This window comes from Pimephales promelas, chromosome 3 (assembly GCF_988280905.1).
Source record: "Pimephales promelas chromosome 3, fPimPro1.hap1.1, whole genome shotgun sequence".
Classification (NCBI taxonomy): Eukaryota; Metazoa; Chordata; class Actinopteri; order Cypriniformes; family Leuciscidae; genus Pimephales; species Pimephales promelas.
Genome location: NC_142771.1, coordinates 3,277,527 through 3,296,448, shown reverse-complemented (window position 1 = coordinate 3,296,448; position 18,922 = coordinate 3,277,527). Strand labels below are relative to the sequence as shown.

The 18,922-nt window shown below is 38.0% G+C and overlaps 2 protein-coding genes across 2 annotated transcripts; both read right to left on the bottom strand.

The window, feature by feature from the left end:
* Positions 1-81: 81 nt before the first annotated feature.
* Positions 82-5,425, bottom strand: LOC120486170 (uncharacterized). The gene is made up of 3 exons (XM_089129134.1): positions 5,119-5,425; positions 549-1,902; positions 82-379 (listed from the first exon to the last, which is right to left on the bottom strand). Exons 2-3 carry the CDS (start codon positions 1,895-1,897, stop codon positions 301-303), a joined length of 1,428 nt encoding a protein of 475 aa, XP_088985260.1. The 5' UTR covers positions 1,898-1,902; positions 5,119-5,425; the 3' UTR covers positions 82-300.
* A 3,044-nt stretch (positions 5,426-8,469) lies between these two features.
* LOC120486169 (uncharacterized) lies at positions 8,470-15,298 on the bottom strand. Its single transcript, XM_089127490.1, has 7 exons — positions 15,202-15,298; positions 14,608-14,922; positions 14,161-14,511; positions 11,822-11,908; positions 11,354-11,413; positions 11,128-11,208; positions 8,470-8,545 (listed from the first exon to the last, which is right to left on the bottom strand). The coding sequence occupies exons 1-7, from the start codon at positions 15,296-15,298 to the stop codon at positions 8,490-8,492; spliced, it is 1,047 nt and encodes a 348-aa protein (XP_088983616.1). The 3' UTR covers positions 8,470-8,489.
* Between the last annotated feature and the right edge of the window lie 3,624 nt (positions 15,299-18,922).

Below are 18,922 nucleotides of genomic sequence, written 5' to 3'. Positions count from 1 at the left end.
TAACCGTCGCTAAGTCTGACGCGAAAGATGGGGAAATATACGAATCCGATGTTCTAGGGAAAAAACAGTCTTTCAGAGTCATTCAGAATAAAATCAAACGTTTACATTTTATTGATCAGATAATGAAGCAATAATTCAAAATCCAATTTAAAAGGATAAAATCATCAGTTAAGCATTTCATAACAATGATTCAGAAATCACAGAAACATTTACCAGGTGCACTGTGACACTTTAAAAGACACCAAACATGAATAGTATCATTTTGTACACACATAACATTGCATTAGTTTTCAGTGTTTTTCAGGTGAGGAGGAGGGGGTGTTGGTGAGACAGTGTGGGTGAAGTGTAAACTGCACTGTGTGCTGTGTCTCCAAAGTCCCTGTTACGTATGCAAAAGATAGTTCAAGTGTTAATTTCAGGAGGGCCTTTTGTCACATTGTTGGGTCGATCAGACACACTGGCACCAGCCTTACAAAAGACAACTGGAACCTTTTCTGAAGGTGAAAAAGCAGCTTTTGTTTCTCAGCACATAAAGATGAAGTACTTACTGCCATATCAGACTGTAGTGGTGTGGTTTCTCAACTGCATGGATCTTCATGTGTCGTTTCAGGCGAGCTTTAAAAGAGAAACACTTTTCACACTGATCACACGTGTGCGGCTTCTCTCTGCTGTGGATCTTCTCATGTGTTTTCAGAGATGATGACTTACTGAATATCTTGCCACAGTGTGAACACATGTAAGGTTTTTCTCCAGTGTGGATCTTCTCATGCGTTTTCAGATTTGCTGACTGACTGAATCTCTTGTCGCAGTGTGAACAATTGTAAGGTTTTTCTCCAGTGTGGATCTTCTCATGTTTTTTTAGATTTGATAACAGACTGAATCTCTTGTTACAGTGTGAACATTTGTAGGGTTTTTCTCCAGTGTGGATCCTCTCATGTGATTTTAGATTTGATAACAGACGGAATCTCTTTTCACAGTGTGAACACTTATAAGGTTTTTCTCCAGTGTGGATCATCTCATGTGATTTTAGATTTGATGACCCACTGAATCTCTTGTCACAGTGTGAACATTTGTAAGGTTTTTCTCCAGTGTGGATCCTCTCATGTTTTTTTAGAGATGATGAGTCACTGAATCTCTTGTCACAGTGTGAACACTTGTAAGTTTTTTCTCCAGTGTGGATTATCTCATGTGTTTTCATATTTGATAACAGACAGAATCTCTTGTCACAGTGTGAACACTCGTAAGGTTTTTCTCCAGTGTGGATCTTCTCATGTGTTTTCAGATTTGATGACAGACTGAATCTCTTGTCGCACTGTGAACACTTGTAAGGTTTTTCTCCAGTGTGGATCCTCACATGTTTTTTCAGAGTTGATGACTGACTGAATTTCTTGTTGCAGTGTGAACACTTGTAAGGTTTTTCTCCAGTGTGGATCTTCTCATGTGATTTCAGAGTTGATGACACACTGAATCTCTTGTCACAGTGAGAACACTTGTAAGGTTTTTCTCCAGTGTGGATCCTCTCATGTTTTTTCAGATTTGATGACTGACTGAATCTCTTGTCACAGTGTGAACACTTGTAAGGTTTGTAAGACCTTAACTTGTTCTCTCCGGTGTGGATCCTCATGTGAATATTAAGATTTCGTTTGCTTTTGAGACTCTTTCCACACTGAGTGCAGGTTGTAGATTTATCATCTCTTTTCTTTAAAAAAGTATTTTTTTTAGTCTTTGAGCAACTCAAAGGTTCACACAGTTCTTCACTCTCCTCCTTCACTTCTCTCAGTTCTTCACTCTCCTCCTTCACTTCTCTCAGTTCTTCTCTCTCCACCTTCACTTCAATCAGTTCTTCTCTCTCCTCCTTCACTTCTCTCAGTTCTTCTCTCTCCTCGCTCTCTTCCATTGCGTCTGACATGAAAGAAAAACTCAGTTTAAAAATGTCTAAATAGTTAAAATAGAGCAATATGGAGTGAGTGAAGATTAATTACAAATTTTAAATATTTTTATAAATTCATTAAACGTCCCTGAAACTTTCCATGAATGAGGTACACTGATCTTCCAGTTATTTAAACTCCCTTGTTTCTGTAGTGAGAACTATTAAATATCTTTGATCAATGACTCTTATCAAACATGATATGAACATTAAAATTAGGGTTGGGTTTTACCAAATACCAGTACCTACTCGCTATTTTTTACATGGTTCCGGTGCCTTATCGGTTCTTGAAACGGTACTTAAAGGGTTAGTTCACCCAAAAATGAAAATTAAGTCATTAAGTACTCACCCCCATGCTGTACCAACCCCGTAAGACCTTCGTTCGTCTTCGGAACACAAATGAAGATATTTTTGATTAAATTTGAGAGCTGTATAACTACCACATTGGCTCCTAAGGGACTGCCTCTTGACGGCCCAGAAAGTCAATGAAGAAAATGTTTAAATATCCCAAGTGACTACCGTGGCTCAACTATATGTTTATCAAGCGACGCGAATACTTTTTGTGCGAAAAAACAAACAAAAATAACGAGTTTATTCGACTATTTCTTTTCTTCCTTGTAGGCCAGAACGAGACTTCCTTATAGATTTCCACGACGCATGCGCGAGAATTGCGATCTGAAGTAGTGTAAGCTGGCGTAAGCAGATCGCAAATCTCGCGCATGCGTCGTGGAAATCTAAGGAATTCTCGTTCTGGCCTACAAGGAAGAAAAGAAATAGTCGAATAAACTCGTTATTTTTGTTTGTTTTTTCGCACAAAAAGTATTCGCGTCGCTTGATAAACATATAGTTGAGCCACGGTAGTCATTGGGATATTTAAACATTTTCTTCATTGACTTTCTGGGCCGTCAAGAGGCAGTCCCTTAGGAGCCAATGTGGTAGTTATACAGCTCTCAAATTTAATCAAAAATATCTTCATTTGTGTTCTGAAGACGAACGAAGGTCTTACGGGGTTGGTACAGCATGGGGGTGAGTACTTAATGACTTAATTTTCATTTTTGGGTGAACTAACCCTTTAAGACAACGAAACCGCGCACACTCAAAAAGTGTCAAAATTATACCCCTTTATTTACAGGGCCAAACTGGACACAATATTAAGTTATATCTTTAAACAATATAAATACAAGTAACATATGGTAATTATAAATAAACCAATATAAAATAAAAATTCACATTTACATAATATCAAATAAAACAATATATCAAACAATGTAATAATAGTGGAGATTAATAGAGATTACTACCACGGTAATCTAATATCGACATGGCAACAGTTATCTGATCATTGTACTAGATTTATGCAGCGCTTAGCTTGGCGAGTTTGGTATTTCGTTCCCACTGTATCTTAGCTACACAGCTTTGAGTAAACCTATGAAAGAGAATGCGTTACTCATTTATGCTTCACAGACCATTTATTAGTTCGAACCAATAATAGACAGAGTAGCGCATAGCCTTTCTTATAAATATCTATGGAGCAGCGCCCTGTGAACTTAAAATAAAACTGCATTTTGTAATATCTGTCCGTTAAAGCTACAATGTGTGATTTTTACTGTTCTGTGGTTGTTGGTTAACTAATACATTTTTACATACATCATAATTAAAATGTAGTGTTCTGATGTTTATTATTACCTAACATTACAGATCCATTCATTTATAGATTTGATATATATTGAAATTATATGCAAATGATGGATGAGCAGTCAAAATGACTGCTATGGCCATCAGGGATGGATATTAGCACCCGCCACCAGCCAAATGCGGGTGATTTTGTGTTGTGGCAAAATCCATGTTAAATTTACTTTTAAATAAATAAATAATAATACTGCTAACATTAATTGTGAACATTGTCTTAAGGTGCTGAAGGAGAAAATTAAGTAATATCATGTTGTTCATTTAGCACGTTTTGAGTTGTATGTGTCTCCTGAGACATTGCCTGTTTAGGGTATAAAACATGGATAAAACTAGACCTATTTAAATGCCTTATTCAAACTTAAATGATTGCAATTCCAGAATGCTTTGGAATATAGACCTAATTTTGCCTTTGTTTAAAAGAAAAGAAGTTTAAAACTTACATTAAATCAACATACTATACTTAATATTTATTATTTTTTATAAAATATGTATTTTACAAAATATATTTTACTATAAAATCAAAGCCATATATATCTTACCAAGTTGTGTTCCAAATTTGAAGTTGATATCACAAAATTTGAGGTTGCCATGAGATTTTGTTCAGGTGTAATACCAAAAAATATCCACCAGGTGACTTACATTCCATTGAATTTAATTGTATGCATTCTGCCATAACAAATTAATAAACTTCTGTCCAAATATCACTTCTGTCACATATGGAACCTTGAGACTCAGAGATTTCTGACAATATGCGTTTTGTCAAAATTAAAAAGGTTTTGATCATAAATTATGAAACATGACGATGCCCAAAAGGGGAGGAGCACATTAAAAGAATTTAGAGCACCGTTTCTATGGTAGCATAAGTTCGTCCAATTTCTTAACGGGCTTAAGAGTTCATATGATTTCGATTGATATACAATTTGTCAACATTAGATCAGGTGAAGAATGGGATATAATTGTTTTAAACATACAGTGGAAGTAACAATTAATAGATTAATGACACGGTTCTTTTTTATACCCTAATCAGGCAACCTATCTCATGAGACACAATTCATAAAATCCAAAATATATCAATTTTTTTAATATTTTGGATATGTTTTAAGTCCAGATCATATAAAAAATTAAATTACATTATTTTTTTGCTTAGCATTTTCCACTCTTGCCTGTTTAAGGGTTAAGAGGAGTAGTATTTAGCAAAAACATGCTAAAATGGCATCAACAGGCAACAAAATACATAAGTGTTTCACAAAATATATGGCTCAATCTTGTTCAATGACACAGCATTATTACCAAAACTACGTTATATTATAAAATACAAACATTTTCTTGATGTGTTTATGACGGTGTGTTGCTTGCAAGTATGCTAGTATTTTTACTTGAATTTGTTGCCTATGTGTAGGCTATGGTAACTGACGATGCTAGTCAAACAAATATGATAACTTCTGCCATTCAATCACATTGAAACTTAAAACAAATGATATAAACATTAAGAGCAAACATACCTTTAAAGAAGAGTAGTCCAAGACAAAATGAGCAAAAACAAAACGAAGTCCGCCTACTCTCTCACTCCTGCATTGACAAACACACGTGAATGAACTGAAGCGATAGACCGATCACGATTAAAAGCGCCAGTTTCAAAAGTTCGCGAATTACACGGAGACACGTCATGAAGTATTTATCAACACAGTTTTAACACGATGTTCTCTGATAAACAGACCGTAAATACGACATATGTACGAGTAGAGAGTGATACTGACTGAGCCTCTAGTTTCTCAGTGAGTCTACGCGCGAATGAAAGAGGGGAGAGAAAGCAGTAGCACTTCCTAATGGGCGTGTCACACCGCAAGCGTGAGCTCCGCGTCATCCTCGTCACAGGGAGCCAGTCTTTACAACTATACAATATTTTTTTTAGGTATTATTATTTTAATTTATGTTGTATTTTTTCATTTACTGTAATGTATAATTATTTCAATAAAAAAAAATACAATATTTTTTTGAAGTTTTATAAAAAATATTTTATAAAAAACATTTATAAACTTGATAGCCCTAGTGAAAAAGTATACTTTATTGTATTTTAAATAGACTCTCTTTTTCAATAATGGGATAGTAGCCTAAATACTAACAGCATGCTTTTACTTTCATAATAAAACTTTTAACACACTTTAAAATAATTTTACTTTAGTATATTTTCTAAACAAATATATATTTTCGAAAACTATAAGCTACTTGAAGTGAGAATTCAATTTATTTTTCAAAAGTGTATTCATTTGCACTTGTAAGGGTGGATTTTCTGCAGGGATTCAGGCTGCAAGACTGTCGAATGACTAAAGAAATGTTATTAGCGAGATGGTAGAAAACTGTACATTTCTTCTCTATTCCACCCAATGCCACTTATCCACCTTATTCTGCTCTAATAAGGTGCCAACTTCCAGTTCGAATCTGATCTATGCGTTTTTGCTATGTGTTTCATATTGTGTCATCCCCACATCGCTAAACTACATAAAACAACAACAACAAACAAACAAATGTGATCTGATCACGTTATTTTTTATTATATCACATTCAAACAAAATAAACTTTTTTCTTTTCTTCATAACTTCCAAATGATAGCTTATGCATGACTGCACGATCTCCTAATACAGCAATACAATAGGTGCCTCTGCTGCACCATAGGTTCTTAGCCCGTAACTATAAATTGTGTTCTATAAGCAATGTGTAATGCGCAAATTGAAAATACAAACAGGATCATTGCATATCTTCAGTCAGGGCTAACTGTCCAGCTAGTAATTTATCTAGCTGTGTTTAAAGATTTGTATTCTTTGACATTTGTGCCTCTGCATTTTTAGATTGCACTTTTACCATTTAGCATCTAAACTTGAAGATAGACACGTTGTTAACTCACATAGCCGTGTACAACTTATGAAGTTTAAAGGAGCTGTATGCAAGAAATTTATTTCAATTATCATAAAATTTCCCTGACATATCACTAGACAATAAGAAATCATGTTCATTTCAAATACTGACAACAGTAGTCCGGCCAGGATATTGTCATTTAAAAAGTGAAGTCGCAGCCGTTGACTGATGTTGATGTTGTCAAGTTGTGTTTTGTTCTGATGCGATCTACCAATCACGGACTTAGCATTCGGGTTGCCAGCTCTTCTCTAGTTACAGCTCTTCACTTCTCACAGCTGCAGATACAAACGTGTCGGAATCGGATAAAAAAATTATAACGTTGCGAAACCCCAAAAAACTTGATATGAATCCGAAATGCTCCAAAAAATCCAAAATTAATAATTAACAGAAAAAACTCACTAGGACTCGTCACTTGCCAATGGAAGCTTCTTGTAGAAGCCTACATTCCTGCTGGATCATGCAGCATATCTGGCAACCTCGAGTCAACGGAGAAGGGGGAGAAACACCCTAATTTGAAAGTGATTGCAGTACCCGTTTTGGCCACAATCTTGCATAGATTGAACTCGTCTCGATCGTGGAGGTGGAAAAATAAGTTATTTGTGACATGCAAGATCTATTGTTTTAAAATTAAAATGCAAAAGAAAAGGCAAGTCGGCTGCTTTTGTCAATTTCAAGTTTTAATTTAAATTATTTGCGATTTTAATATAGTAAATATTTGACCACTTGCTTGAGCAACTTTTAAATCATGAGTAATAGCCCTAACTTACATTGTTTAAATTGTGTTTAAACGTGCATACAAAGAATCGCAATGCTGACACAACTTTTTGTTTTTAAAAATAAGTTGCAGCATAACTTCTGGACTTTAAATAAACATATTAAGTATGTGTTTGTTGTACAGCCGCGGATCAGTTATTCACTGTGCAAACGCATCATAATATGTGAACGCACTAACAGCACGCTCCTGCACCGCAACACACACTGCAAACGGGTGTAAAACGGACGTTAGATCAACCTACAGTTCTTAGAAACTTAGATGTGTTTAAGAACTCTTTTTTGCGTACAACAGCAGCACTCATCTTGTTTGTTTATTAGTGGATGCGGATGACCAGTCGTAGACCGGAAACTGACATGCCGACTTCTGACAAAAGCGGAAGTTCGAAATACGCTTGTGCACATAGCCTATGATTGGGTGTCACCAGTTATGACGTGTCCTTCCCTGATTCATCAGCCACCCATCACATGACCCGTTTCCTGTTGACACCGGCACGCACATGCCCAGTGTTGGTGAATGGTCACGTGATCTGTGTTTTCAGTCGTTTTAATGTGGACGGAGATCAATAATAAATACACAGATAAAACGCTGCGGATGGAGATCATATTTGTTTTAGTTCTCCGTTTTTAAACGAAAACACAGTAGTGTGGACGGGGCCTAAAACCCAAATGTGAGACATTCAAACTGACCAATCAGATAATTACACTTCCCCCATTGTTCTAAAGGTGTGACAATTCATTGACCCCAATTGGCAAACATCAAAAGAAATAAAAAATGATGAAATAATTGAGGCTTTAAACTTCATAAGTTGTACACGGCTACGTGAGTTAACAACATGCCTTTCTTCAAGTATAGATGTGGCTGACTTGACTTGATTATTAAATTATCTTCATACAAACTATTCCATAATCATGGATAAGTCAAACAAACTCAAGAGTCTGTATGAAGTTGTACAGTGATGTTTTGAGGTTTGGAAACATGTTACTATTTGTAGCATACATCTCAGGAAAGGTGACATAATAAACCCAATTGCAGAGGGTTAGATGACAATTTCTTCAGGGTGGTCAGAGTTTTCTCTTTTTTTCTGAGAATAAAAAATAAAACATTGAACAATTCTCTGTAAGTTTTTGCTATTTTAAACATTGGTGCAGATTTGCTCAAAACTTACCAGTATTTCAATGTAATATGTTATTGTAATATTGTGGGCATCTCTATTTCCTCTGGGTTCTGCAAGTTCTTCCTCCCTGCAAAATAAAAGCATTGACTGTCCTGTCATATAATTCAAAATAAAATTATTGCCTGTCCTCTCATATAATTCTTGTTGCGATAAAGGGGTAGGGTGAAGGGGTAGGTTGTCCCGATTCTTGTTGAGATAGAGGGGGAGGGTGTCCCGATTTTTGTTGAGATACAGGGGTAGGGTGAAGGGGTAGGTTGTCCTGATTCTTGTTGAGATAGAGGGGTTGAGATAGAGGGGTAGGGTGAAGGGGTAGGTTGTCCTGATTCTTGTTGAGATAGAGGGGTAGGGAAAAGGGGTAGGTTGTCCTGATTCTTGTTGAGATAGAGAGGTAGGGTGAAGGTTTAGAGTGTAGGGATTCTTGTTGAGATAGAGGGATAGGGTGAAGGGGTAGGGTGTCCCGATTCTTGCTGAGATAGAGGGGTAGGGTGTCCCGATAAAGAGATAGAGGGATAGGGTGAAGGGGTAGGGTGTCCCAATTCTTGTTGAGATAGAGGGATAGGGTGAAGGGGTAGGGTGTCCTGATTCTTGTTGAGAGGGGTAGGGTGAAGGGGTAGGTTGTCCTGATTCTTGTTGAGAGGGGTAGGGTGAAGGGGTAGGTTGTCCCGATTCTTGTTGAGATAGAGAGGTAGGGTGAAGGTTTAGAGTGTAGGGATTCTTGTTGAGATAGAGGGATAGGGTGAAGGGGTAGGGTGTCCCGATTCTTGCTGAGATAGAGGGGTAGGGTGTCCCGATAAAGAGATAGAGGGATAGGGTGAAGGGGTAGGGTGTCCCAATTCTTGTTGAGATAGAGGGATAGGGTGAAGGGGTAGGGTGTCCTGATTCTTGTTGAGATAGAGGGGTAGGGTGTCCCGATTCTTGTTGCGATAAAGGGGTAGGGTGAAGGGGTAGGGTGTCCCGATTCTTGTTGAGATAGAGGGATAGGGTGAAGGGGCAGGTTGTCCTGATTCTTGTTGCGATAAAGGGGTAGGGTGAAGGGGCAGGTTGTCCTGATTCTTGTTGCGATAAAGGGGTAGGGCGAAGGGGTAGGTTGTCCCGATTCTTGTTGAGATAGAGGGGTAGGGTGAAGGGGTAGGTTGTCCCGATTCTTGTTGAGATAGAGAGGTAGGGTGAAGGTTTAGGGTGTAGGGATTCTTGTTGAGATAGAGGGATAGGGTGAAGGGGTAGGGTGTCCCAATTCTTGTTGAGATAGAGGGGTAGGGTGAAGGGGCAGGTTGTCCTGATTCTTGTTGCGATAAAGGGGTAGGGTGAAGGGGCAGGTTGTCCTGATTCTTGTTGAGATAGTAGGATAGGGAGAAGGGGTAGGTTGTCCTGATTCTTGTTGCAATAAAGGGGTAGAGCGAAGGGGTAGGTTGCCCCAATTCTTGTTGAGATAGAGGGGTAGGGTGTCCCGATTCTTGTTGCGATAAAGGGGTAGGGTAAAGGGGCAGGTTGTCCTGATTCTTGTTGCGATAAAGGGGTAGGGTGAAGGGGCAGGTTGTCCTGATTCTTGTTGAGATAGAGGGATAGGGTGAAGGGGCAGGTTGTCCTAATTCTTGTTGAGATAGAGGGATAGGGTGAAGGGGCAGGTTGTCCTGATTCTTGTTGAGATAGAGGGGTAGGGTGAAGGGGTAGGGTGTCCCGATTCTTGTTGAGATAGAGGGGTAGGGTGTCCCGATTCTTGTTGAGATAGAGAGGTAGGGTGTCCCGATTCTTGTTGCGATAAAGGGATAGGGTGAAGGGGTAGGGTGTCCTGATTCTTGTTGAGATAGAGGGGTAGGGTGTCCCGATTCTTGTTGCGATAGAGGGGTAGGGTGTCCCGATTCTTGTTGAGATAGAGGGGTAGGGTGTCCTGATTCTTGTTGAGATAGAGGGGTAGGGTAAAGGTGTAGGACTACATAGCCCTCGAAACAGAGATTTTTCAGAGGCACACTCCAAACGCAGCGCAATGAGAAAGATCGCAGAATGCATCGTGAATCACCGGCGAGATGGCTTCGCAAAACAGTTAAACATTAAAATTTAGCCCCAGATAACACCACCATGCACTTTATTTACTCTTATAATAATAATAATATACTCTTTTTAATCAAGAAATTGTATAATAAATTACCTATCTGAAACAGAAAACATACATTTCGAGAAAGGAATGTTATAATCATCATGTTTCCTCAAAGTTAAGAGCAGCTCAATGTCAGTCATTGTCATGGAAAAATCTTGTAAAAACTTGTCGCTTCCGTAACGTCAGAGCCATCGTCGACGACTGATGACGTATCGTGTTCATGAAGGGTTGTTACATTTCGTAGGGGAATATTTCAACCCCTTGGCCCTTGTAACTCTGTTTTAAATAGACTTGAAAACAAGGGCTGAATTGGGATTGAGCCTTAGTGTCAGTACGTTATTATTATGCACTATTGATCATTATCATTGTATCATATGTTCATTATCGATTAATGTTATTATGCACTGAGGTTGATCTCAATTGTGCCCCTCTGGAAAAATGTAGGGCCGTCTGTGAAGTTGTGTCTGGCGTCCGGTCAATGTGTGTTTATCATGATTGCAGATGTTCAGATCAGACGAGTGTGAATCTTCAGAGTGTGTGCGGCTCAAACTCACCAGCTCTTCTTGCACAGATGATCTGAAGAAGAATCACAGTAGGAGCAGCAAACACTGCCATCTCAACAATACTCACAATCACTGCAGGAAACATGAGAGGAAGAAGAGAAACTGGACATGACTGAAGTCAAGGGTCTTCATCTATCAGCAGTTATTGATGAAGCATTTACAGACTGACTGATAGTGTAATGTTAGAAAGCTGTCAGTCTAAATCAACGTGTCGTACCTCTGTATAATAATCCAGCACTCACACACACTACAGTTTCTGATGCTGTGTCGTCTGGACCTGTGGATCACGTGTGTTAGTTCAGGTCAACACATAATACATCATATACACAACATCATCAACACACAATACTTGAGCTTCACATCACAGAAATGATGAATATGATCAATACAGAGGGATTGTTATACATTTATGTAATTTAATGGTTTGTGTTCATTCAGCATTATAACAGGTTTGAAAACATTTGTAAACATGTAAACACATGAAACCATTTCTACTTTGAGTTCAGCGAATCACAGTGAAGTGTGAAAATCTTATTACTTTGCACACAGTTCCTGATCCCCTGTTCTCTGTCTCTTAATGTCTTAACAGAGGAATCAGGTATATATCTAGGGACTGATTTTTGAAGAAAAGTGCATCTGAGAGACACTGCACAGCGCTGATGTGAGAAAGACAGCGATGAAGTACCTTTAGATACGTGTGTGTTTGTTGTTGAGGGAGATTGAGAGTGTGTGATGTGGACTGGATTCACTGCTGTCGTTGAATCAGCTTGAGCTGTAAAAGAGGAATGCTTGTTCAGATGATTCATACCTGTAGATTTGACTTAACACAAGATAACTCTAGCATTATCTATAGTTATAGCATTCTCTATCATTATTTATAAAACGGTTAGTTCCAATCCTTGATTCTGATTGGTCAAGAGCTGTGCTTTATTCACGATAAAACAGGGCTATGACCGCTTCACCCAACGGTTCTATTTATCACTGCGCCCTTAGCAACATCCTTAGCAACCACACATATCAACATAGGCTTAACACTGAAAACAACTTAAGAATTAAAAAGGCTAAAATGTTTTAAGTAAATTTCTATTTACTAGGTGGCATGACGATGGATAAGTGGTTTGAGGAACAATTTGGAGAGAAATACGAAACGTCATGTTGAAGTGCTGAAATGTAACATTGACACATTCGAGAAGACTCGTAATGAAAAAAATACCGTGCAGCAAACCCAATGGGCAGTGAAATGCTTCAGTGACTGGTGTAGAGAAAAGGGTTGCAGCATAGATTTTAAACAAATCACCAAGACGGAACTCAACGCACTTTAATATCCATGACTTCTACAGAACTCCACAGGAGAAAAATATGGGATCAGTAGCTATGTAGCGTTACGTCTGAACAGATTCCTGAATGATCCACCTTTGAGTTTGTCCTGGTGTCTGATGAGAGACAGCGAATTCACCTCATCCAATAATGTTTTTGTTGAAGTTGTAAAGACAATGAGAAGAGAGGGTCGTGATAAAACAGAGCATCACACACCGATTTCTACTAAAGATTTCAGCACCATAAAACTGTCCGATGCGCTTAATCCCAACACACCTGTCACTACACCAGTCACCGAAGCATTTCACTGCCCGTTTGCTGCACGGTATTTTTTTTTCATTACGAGTCTTCTCGCTTGTACATTTCAGCACTTCAGCATGACAGTTCGTATTTGTAGAAGTCTCTCCAAATTGTTCCTCAAACCACTTATCCATCGTCATGCCACCTAGTATAAATTGAAATTTACTTTAAACATTTTAGCCTTTTTAAATTATGTCTGTGAGTTGACATACGTGTAAAAGTAAAGAGCTACTGGAGGCCAAACTTAAAACAAAGAAAGCACTGGAGTGACATTCTTGCTGCAACAGAAAACACCGCTGACAGCGCTGAGCCCCAACTAAAATATCACCACAGTGGAGCCGATTGAAATGAGTCAAATATTTAATGCGTGCACAATAAACGGAGATGTTCAAATAAATTTAAATAAACAACAATAAATAAAGTATCTCTTGTTAGGCAGCATTTTAGCAACTAAATTAATAACTAGATTAAAGACATATACACTAGACCTCACCTGGGGGTTCTAAGCATGCGTCAAAACCGCCGCCATCTTGGAACAGGGGTCTTGTCATAGGAAGTAGCTAGGTAACGCTGCTATCTCTGCCTTCACTTCGAATTCATTGATGGTGGCGGACTTTTGTGCAGCGTATGAAGTTCACGGATGAAATCTGAACTAGGAAGAATGTTTAAAAAAAAAAAAATTCTTTCTGGAATCAATGATAAATACATGTCTGACCGTTGGAACAAACCAAAAAAACAAGAAAAATCGCATTCATGATGATTTATGGTGATTTTATTTCCGTTAGACCTGTGTCTACTACATTGACGCTGATGCATTAAAGTGGAGGGGCTCCCCTGTTTCAAGATGGCGGCTCTATTGACGCATTCGTTCCAATGAACTGCCGTATCCAAGGTGAGGTCTAGTGTATATGTCTATGACTGTTATCTATCAAAATATGTGCCCATGTTTTGTTTAATTTTATTTGTTAGTTTGCTGAGAGATAAGCTATGCCTATTTGTGTGAGGAAATTTCACAAATTTTGTGTTGTAAAAATATAAAAAGAATGAGACAAAGTTTGCTGCACGGCATGTTGTTTTTATTTGAGCTTTCCTGCATGTTACACATTGGAACGTTGTTGTTCACAGTCAGGGACTATATTTTTCTAGCGGAAGGAATGTTTTTATTGATTAAACTGCATGAAAGTTGCACCAATACATTGTTTTTTATTTTAATATTGTGTGGCAACCGTTTTATAAAAGCAATAAGGTACTCGAGGCAAGTGCTGTATCGTGAATAAGTGACGGCTGAAGGCACTCCGCTTCGCGTCGATTCACGATACAGCACAGCCTCTCGTACCTTATTGCTTACATATAGCAACAATCTAACAGAAAGTCTTATAACACTGATTCATGAGACTGTTTTCTCACCTGAATACTTGACAGTGTATGTGACTGAGGTCTGGGGTTGATTTCTGCGAGTAAGCTGACATCTCCACTCTCTGTTGTTATCTTCATTCAGGAGTATTGTAGTCAGAGTGATGTTACAGGGATGTGATGATGATGATGATGATGATGATGATGATATCTGATATCTGGAGTCTGTCTTCAGATCAACACCAGCCTGATTCACCCACAACAGCTCAACTCCCTTATAACGAACCCAATAATCACAGGAGTATCTAATATTTGAATACAACTGACAGGAGAGAGTCACAGAGCGGCCTGGACTGATCTCAGTCTGTGAGGATGAAGATGATGATGATGATGGAGACACTGAAACTGAACACAAGACACAAATCACAGACTCTTCAATCATCATCTGAGTTTAATAAAGAATCTGCCCTTTTTAAATTGACCATATAATCATAAACTTACCATGAAGAACATGCAGATAAACACGTGCATCAGTTCCTTGTTGTGTGCCGTTCACAAATTGTCTGCATCTGTAATCTCCATAATCTTCTCCTGTGACGTTCTTGATGTTCAGAGAGCAGTCAGACTCCAGACTCAGTCTCTCATGTCTCTCTGTGTCTTTCTTCTTTATCCCTAAATTAATCAGTTCAACTGTTGAATATCTGAATCTGTTATAGAGCCATGTAGTTGATTTGCAGCCAGAAAGAGTTTTATTACAGGACAGACGGACATCTACACCAGAACTGATGAACACATGATCATCCGCTCCACTGGTGCCTGAAACACAAGTACATTTCAGTGACCATTTAATATCAATAAAGTAAACCCGTGACAGCAGGACATTCTCAGTGTCAGATGTTAGTTATTCGGGAATAAAACTGTATTTGCAAAGGCAACATTGACTGTGAGATCAGAACATGTAGAGGACGAATAAAACATGTTCAAACGAACTCATCACAGACTTCATGCCAGACCAGATCTATTAAAATGTCTTATGTGTAAATTGATATTTAACCCTTTCCCGTGAGTTTAAAGAGCATGTAGAAATGTATTTACCTGCAAGAAGTGAAGAGAGAATGATCAGTCCCAGCAGACACAGATCACACTGATCAGACATCTTCTGTTTCTGACAGTGTTGCCTTCTGTTGAACATCATGACTTTATGTTTAGAGACTCAGATCCTCACCAGCTTTTACAACTAAACTGTATGAAGCAACCTGCTAAAATGGAGAAGAGGAACTACCAACAGAGTCCACAGCCATACTCAGTGTAATCACGATCACGAATCAGAGATGATGATCACTGCTCGATGCGGTCAAACTAACTGAATACCGAGGAACATGTTTCCAAACCTAAACATGTAATGTCACAATATAAGCACAGCCCACAAGCCCACAGTCACCTTGCTCAATTAAAACCAGACAAAAGGTTACACAAGCGGCTAACAAAGGGGAAGCAAAATTAAAAATATAATCCTTCATATATTTTCTTAACCCTCCTATTATCCTTGACCCCATTCAATGTTTAACGTCTGTAAAAACATATTTTTTTTATTATTTGCTTCAGATTTAATGACTTTTCCTAATTTAATGGGGACAACTCTGTAACATAAAATTAAACTGCTAATATTTTTTTCAAGTCCTGAACACATTTTGTAGCATTAGTGTTCCTTGGGGTCAATTTGACCCCAGGCTCTTTTAGTTGTATAATAAAACAGAAGAAATATTACAATTTCACACACATTTGTTTTGGTTGTTTTATTGAGGTCACTATAACATGTGATAATTTAAATATATAATGTAATTTTACATATTCAATATCATATTCAAAAAACTCTATTTGGGCTATAACCAAACAGAACCATATCTGTAGTATTGCGAGAACTACTAGTAGTTCACATGACATGTGTCATAATTCTCAAGAGTACTAATAATTCTTTCCTGTGCATTGGGGAGGGGAAAACATCATTTTTATGAGAATTTTAATGTTTCCCGTGCCACGGGGGAGGGGAAAACATAATTTTTGCGAGAACTTTGAAGTTTCCCGTGCCATGGGGGAGGGGAAAACATCATTTTTGTGAGAATTTTAATGTTTCCCGTGCCATGGGGGAGGGGAAAACGTCATTTTTGTGAGAATTTTAATGTTTCCCGTGCCATGGGGGAGGGGAAAACATAATTTTTGCGAAAACTTTGATGTTTCCCGTGCCATGGGGGAGGGGACAACGTCATTTTTGTGGGAATTTTAATGTTTCCCGTGCCATGGGGGAGGGGAAAACATCATTTTTGCGAGATTGACCCCAAACATACATCGTGTTACTATCCTTGATAAAATAAATAGTTTTTCTTTCCAAATGTTATAGATAACAAAAATGTATTATAAAACAAATAAAACACCAGATATATTTATACTTTTCCAATTTTAGGTCAATCAGTAAGATTTTATGTTAATTTGTAAATTTGTCCATAGACGTGCAATGGGTATTCTGGATGTATGAGGGGTTCGGTGGGGTTAGGTGGGGTGGGTGGATGTCAACTTACAAGGTTACTTAAGTAGTCAACAATGACATAATTTAACTGAGACAAACCTTTGTTAAAAAAAAAGATCATATTGTGGAGATTTAAATTACTGGGGTCAAATTGACCCCAATGGGTAAAAAGTGTTATCAGATTTTAGGGTAACAGGAGGGTTGAACATGTGTTTTTGCACTGAATCAGGCTATGATCGACCTCTGTCATGTTTGACCTCTGTCATGTTTACACTGAATCAGGCTATTCTCCTCTGTCATGTTACTCCTACCAGCTTTCTGATCTTGATCCAGTAGAGGATTTATTTAATGTGTGATTCTGATTCTGGTTCGATCCAAAACTTAACGTCAGAATCAGCCAAATCAGGGATTGTAGTAAATTAGTGATGGGTCGATCATGAACGATTCCGGTCATTTTGAACGAATCTTTAATATGACTTGGGAGTACAGAGTTGTCTCAGAGAGTGATTCGTTCATTTTGTACATTTTGCACAAAGTGAACTGTCTTTATAAAGTTTCTTCTTATTAAACAGTCTGTTACAAGGTTCTCAATGCTTCGTTTTGCATGTATGGACCCTCAATATGTTACTAGCTAGAACTTAATATGGAACTTAAGTTATAGGAACTGTCCATTTCTAAACAGTTCTAAGAACTACTCTCCCCCAAACTCGGTTTTGCTGCTTGTATTAGCACTGGCCAAGTGGCCATAGGAACTAGTAGGAGGGGTAACGCAAGCACGGCGACGGTCTTTATAGCGTCATCACTAGACGTAGCGCGGCCACATACAACAACAACAAACCAGCATTTAAGCACAGTCAGAATTATTTAATTAATTTCATTCTTTTAATGGCAAAATTTTATGTTCATAAATGCAAATTCTCCTGTAAAAAGCCTAATTTTATTTTATTTAGGAAAGAAATTGAGCTTTATATTGATTCACTCCGATTTTCTATGAAGCAAAAAGCGTTTAAAACATTGAAAATATGCAAATGTTATAATATCTTTATATAAGTTTACAATACCCCCCTAGTATGAAAGACTTTGTAATTTATATATTGTATGTTAATTTTGCTAAGATTGTTCTTAATAAAAAAAAAAATAAAAAAAAAATAAAAACAAAGACTGATTGAAATGTTCCTGTTTTGCCTTGCCGGGACCTTAATAACGGAGAACGTACGGCGGCGTTTAAAGATTATGCTTGAGTTCTGTACAGAGAAACACAGAAGACGAATGCTCCAGCGTAATATGATATTAAGAAGATAAAAGAGCAGAGAGCAGGAGGCAAACAAAACGACGGGTAAGTTTAGCTAGCATTAGCAATTAGCTGGTTGAATGCGTTATGTTTGTCTTAATCCTCGTTGTAATGTTTTGCAAAAACACACAGCGTATGGCAGACAGCGCGCTACAAGTTCTGTGTTGACAGTGGGCATGGCTTATAAGTTGAACCAATCAATGTAGACCTAGGGAAAGGGAAGTAAAAAAGTCCTCGCTCTAGACTAGGTACTGAAAGAGTTATAGGAACTACGGTCTGAGGAACTAAAAAATCCCCAATTTAGTCCAGTCAGAACACGAGAAAAAAAGGGTTATAGGAACGTTAGGTTCTAGGAACTGCAAAAGTCCCTCCGGTCGGAAAGCGGCTACTGCGTTAGTGTGGGGCTATTTTGAGCCTTGTTAGTGGTATAAACTAGCGATTTCTTTTTACTTAGTCAATGCCCCCAGTACTAGAATTATACGCTAATCAGTTTTAGAGATAAAACTCTTTACATTCGATTATCATGAAAACAAATCTCAGAGAACGATTGACTAGATACCAATGTTTTATTAGACCAAAGGTTCATTTTGCGCCGGAGTTGCCCTTTAAGTGGTGAGACTGCAAGAAGGCTACTTTCCATACAGACTTCAGTTTTCTGCTGTGAGGGGCCACCCACTGCCGTTTTATACATCACTCACATGAACACCACACACCACTCTGCTGTTTTCCTGTATACCATACAAGGAGACAAAAACATCTCTAGACCCTAGAAAGAGGAACTGTTTTGTCAGGATGTCAAATAGACATATAAAGCCTTTAGTTGCAAAGACATCTTCAGCTCACATTTGGACACAGTGCACAGTTCTCTGTTTTGATTATTATTAATCAACCAAAAAGTATTTTAACATTCTTGCATACATCTTCATGAGACATGTTAAAACAAAATTCTTTCAAAAAAATAAAAATAATTAAAAAAAAACAACGGCATGATTTTTTTTCTT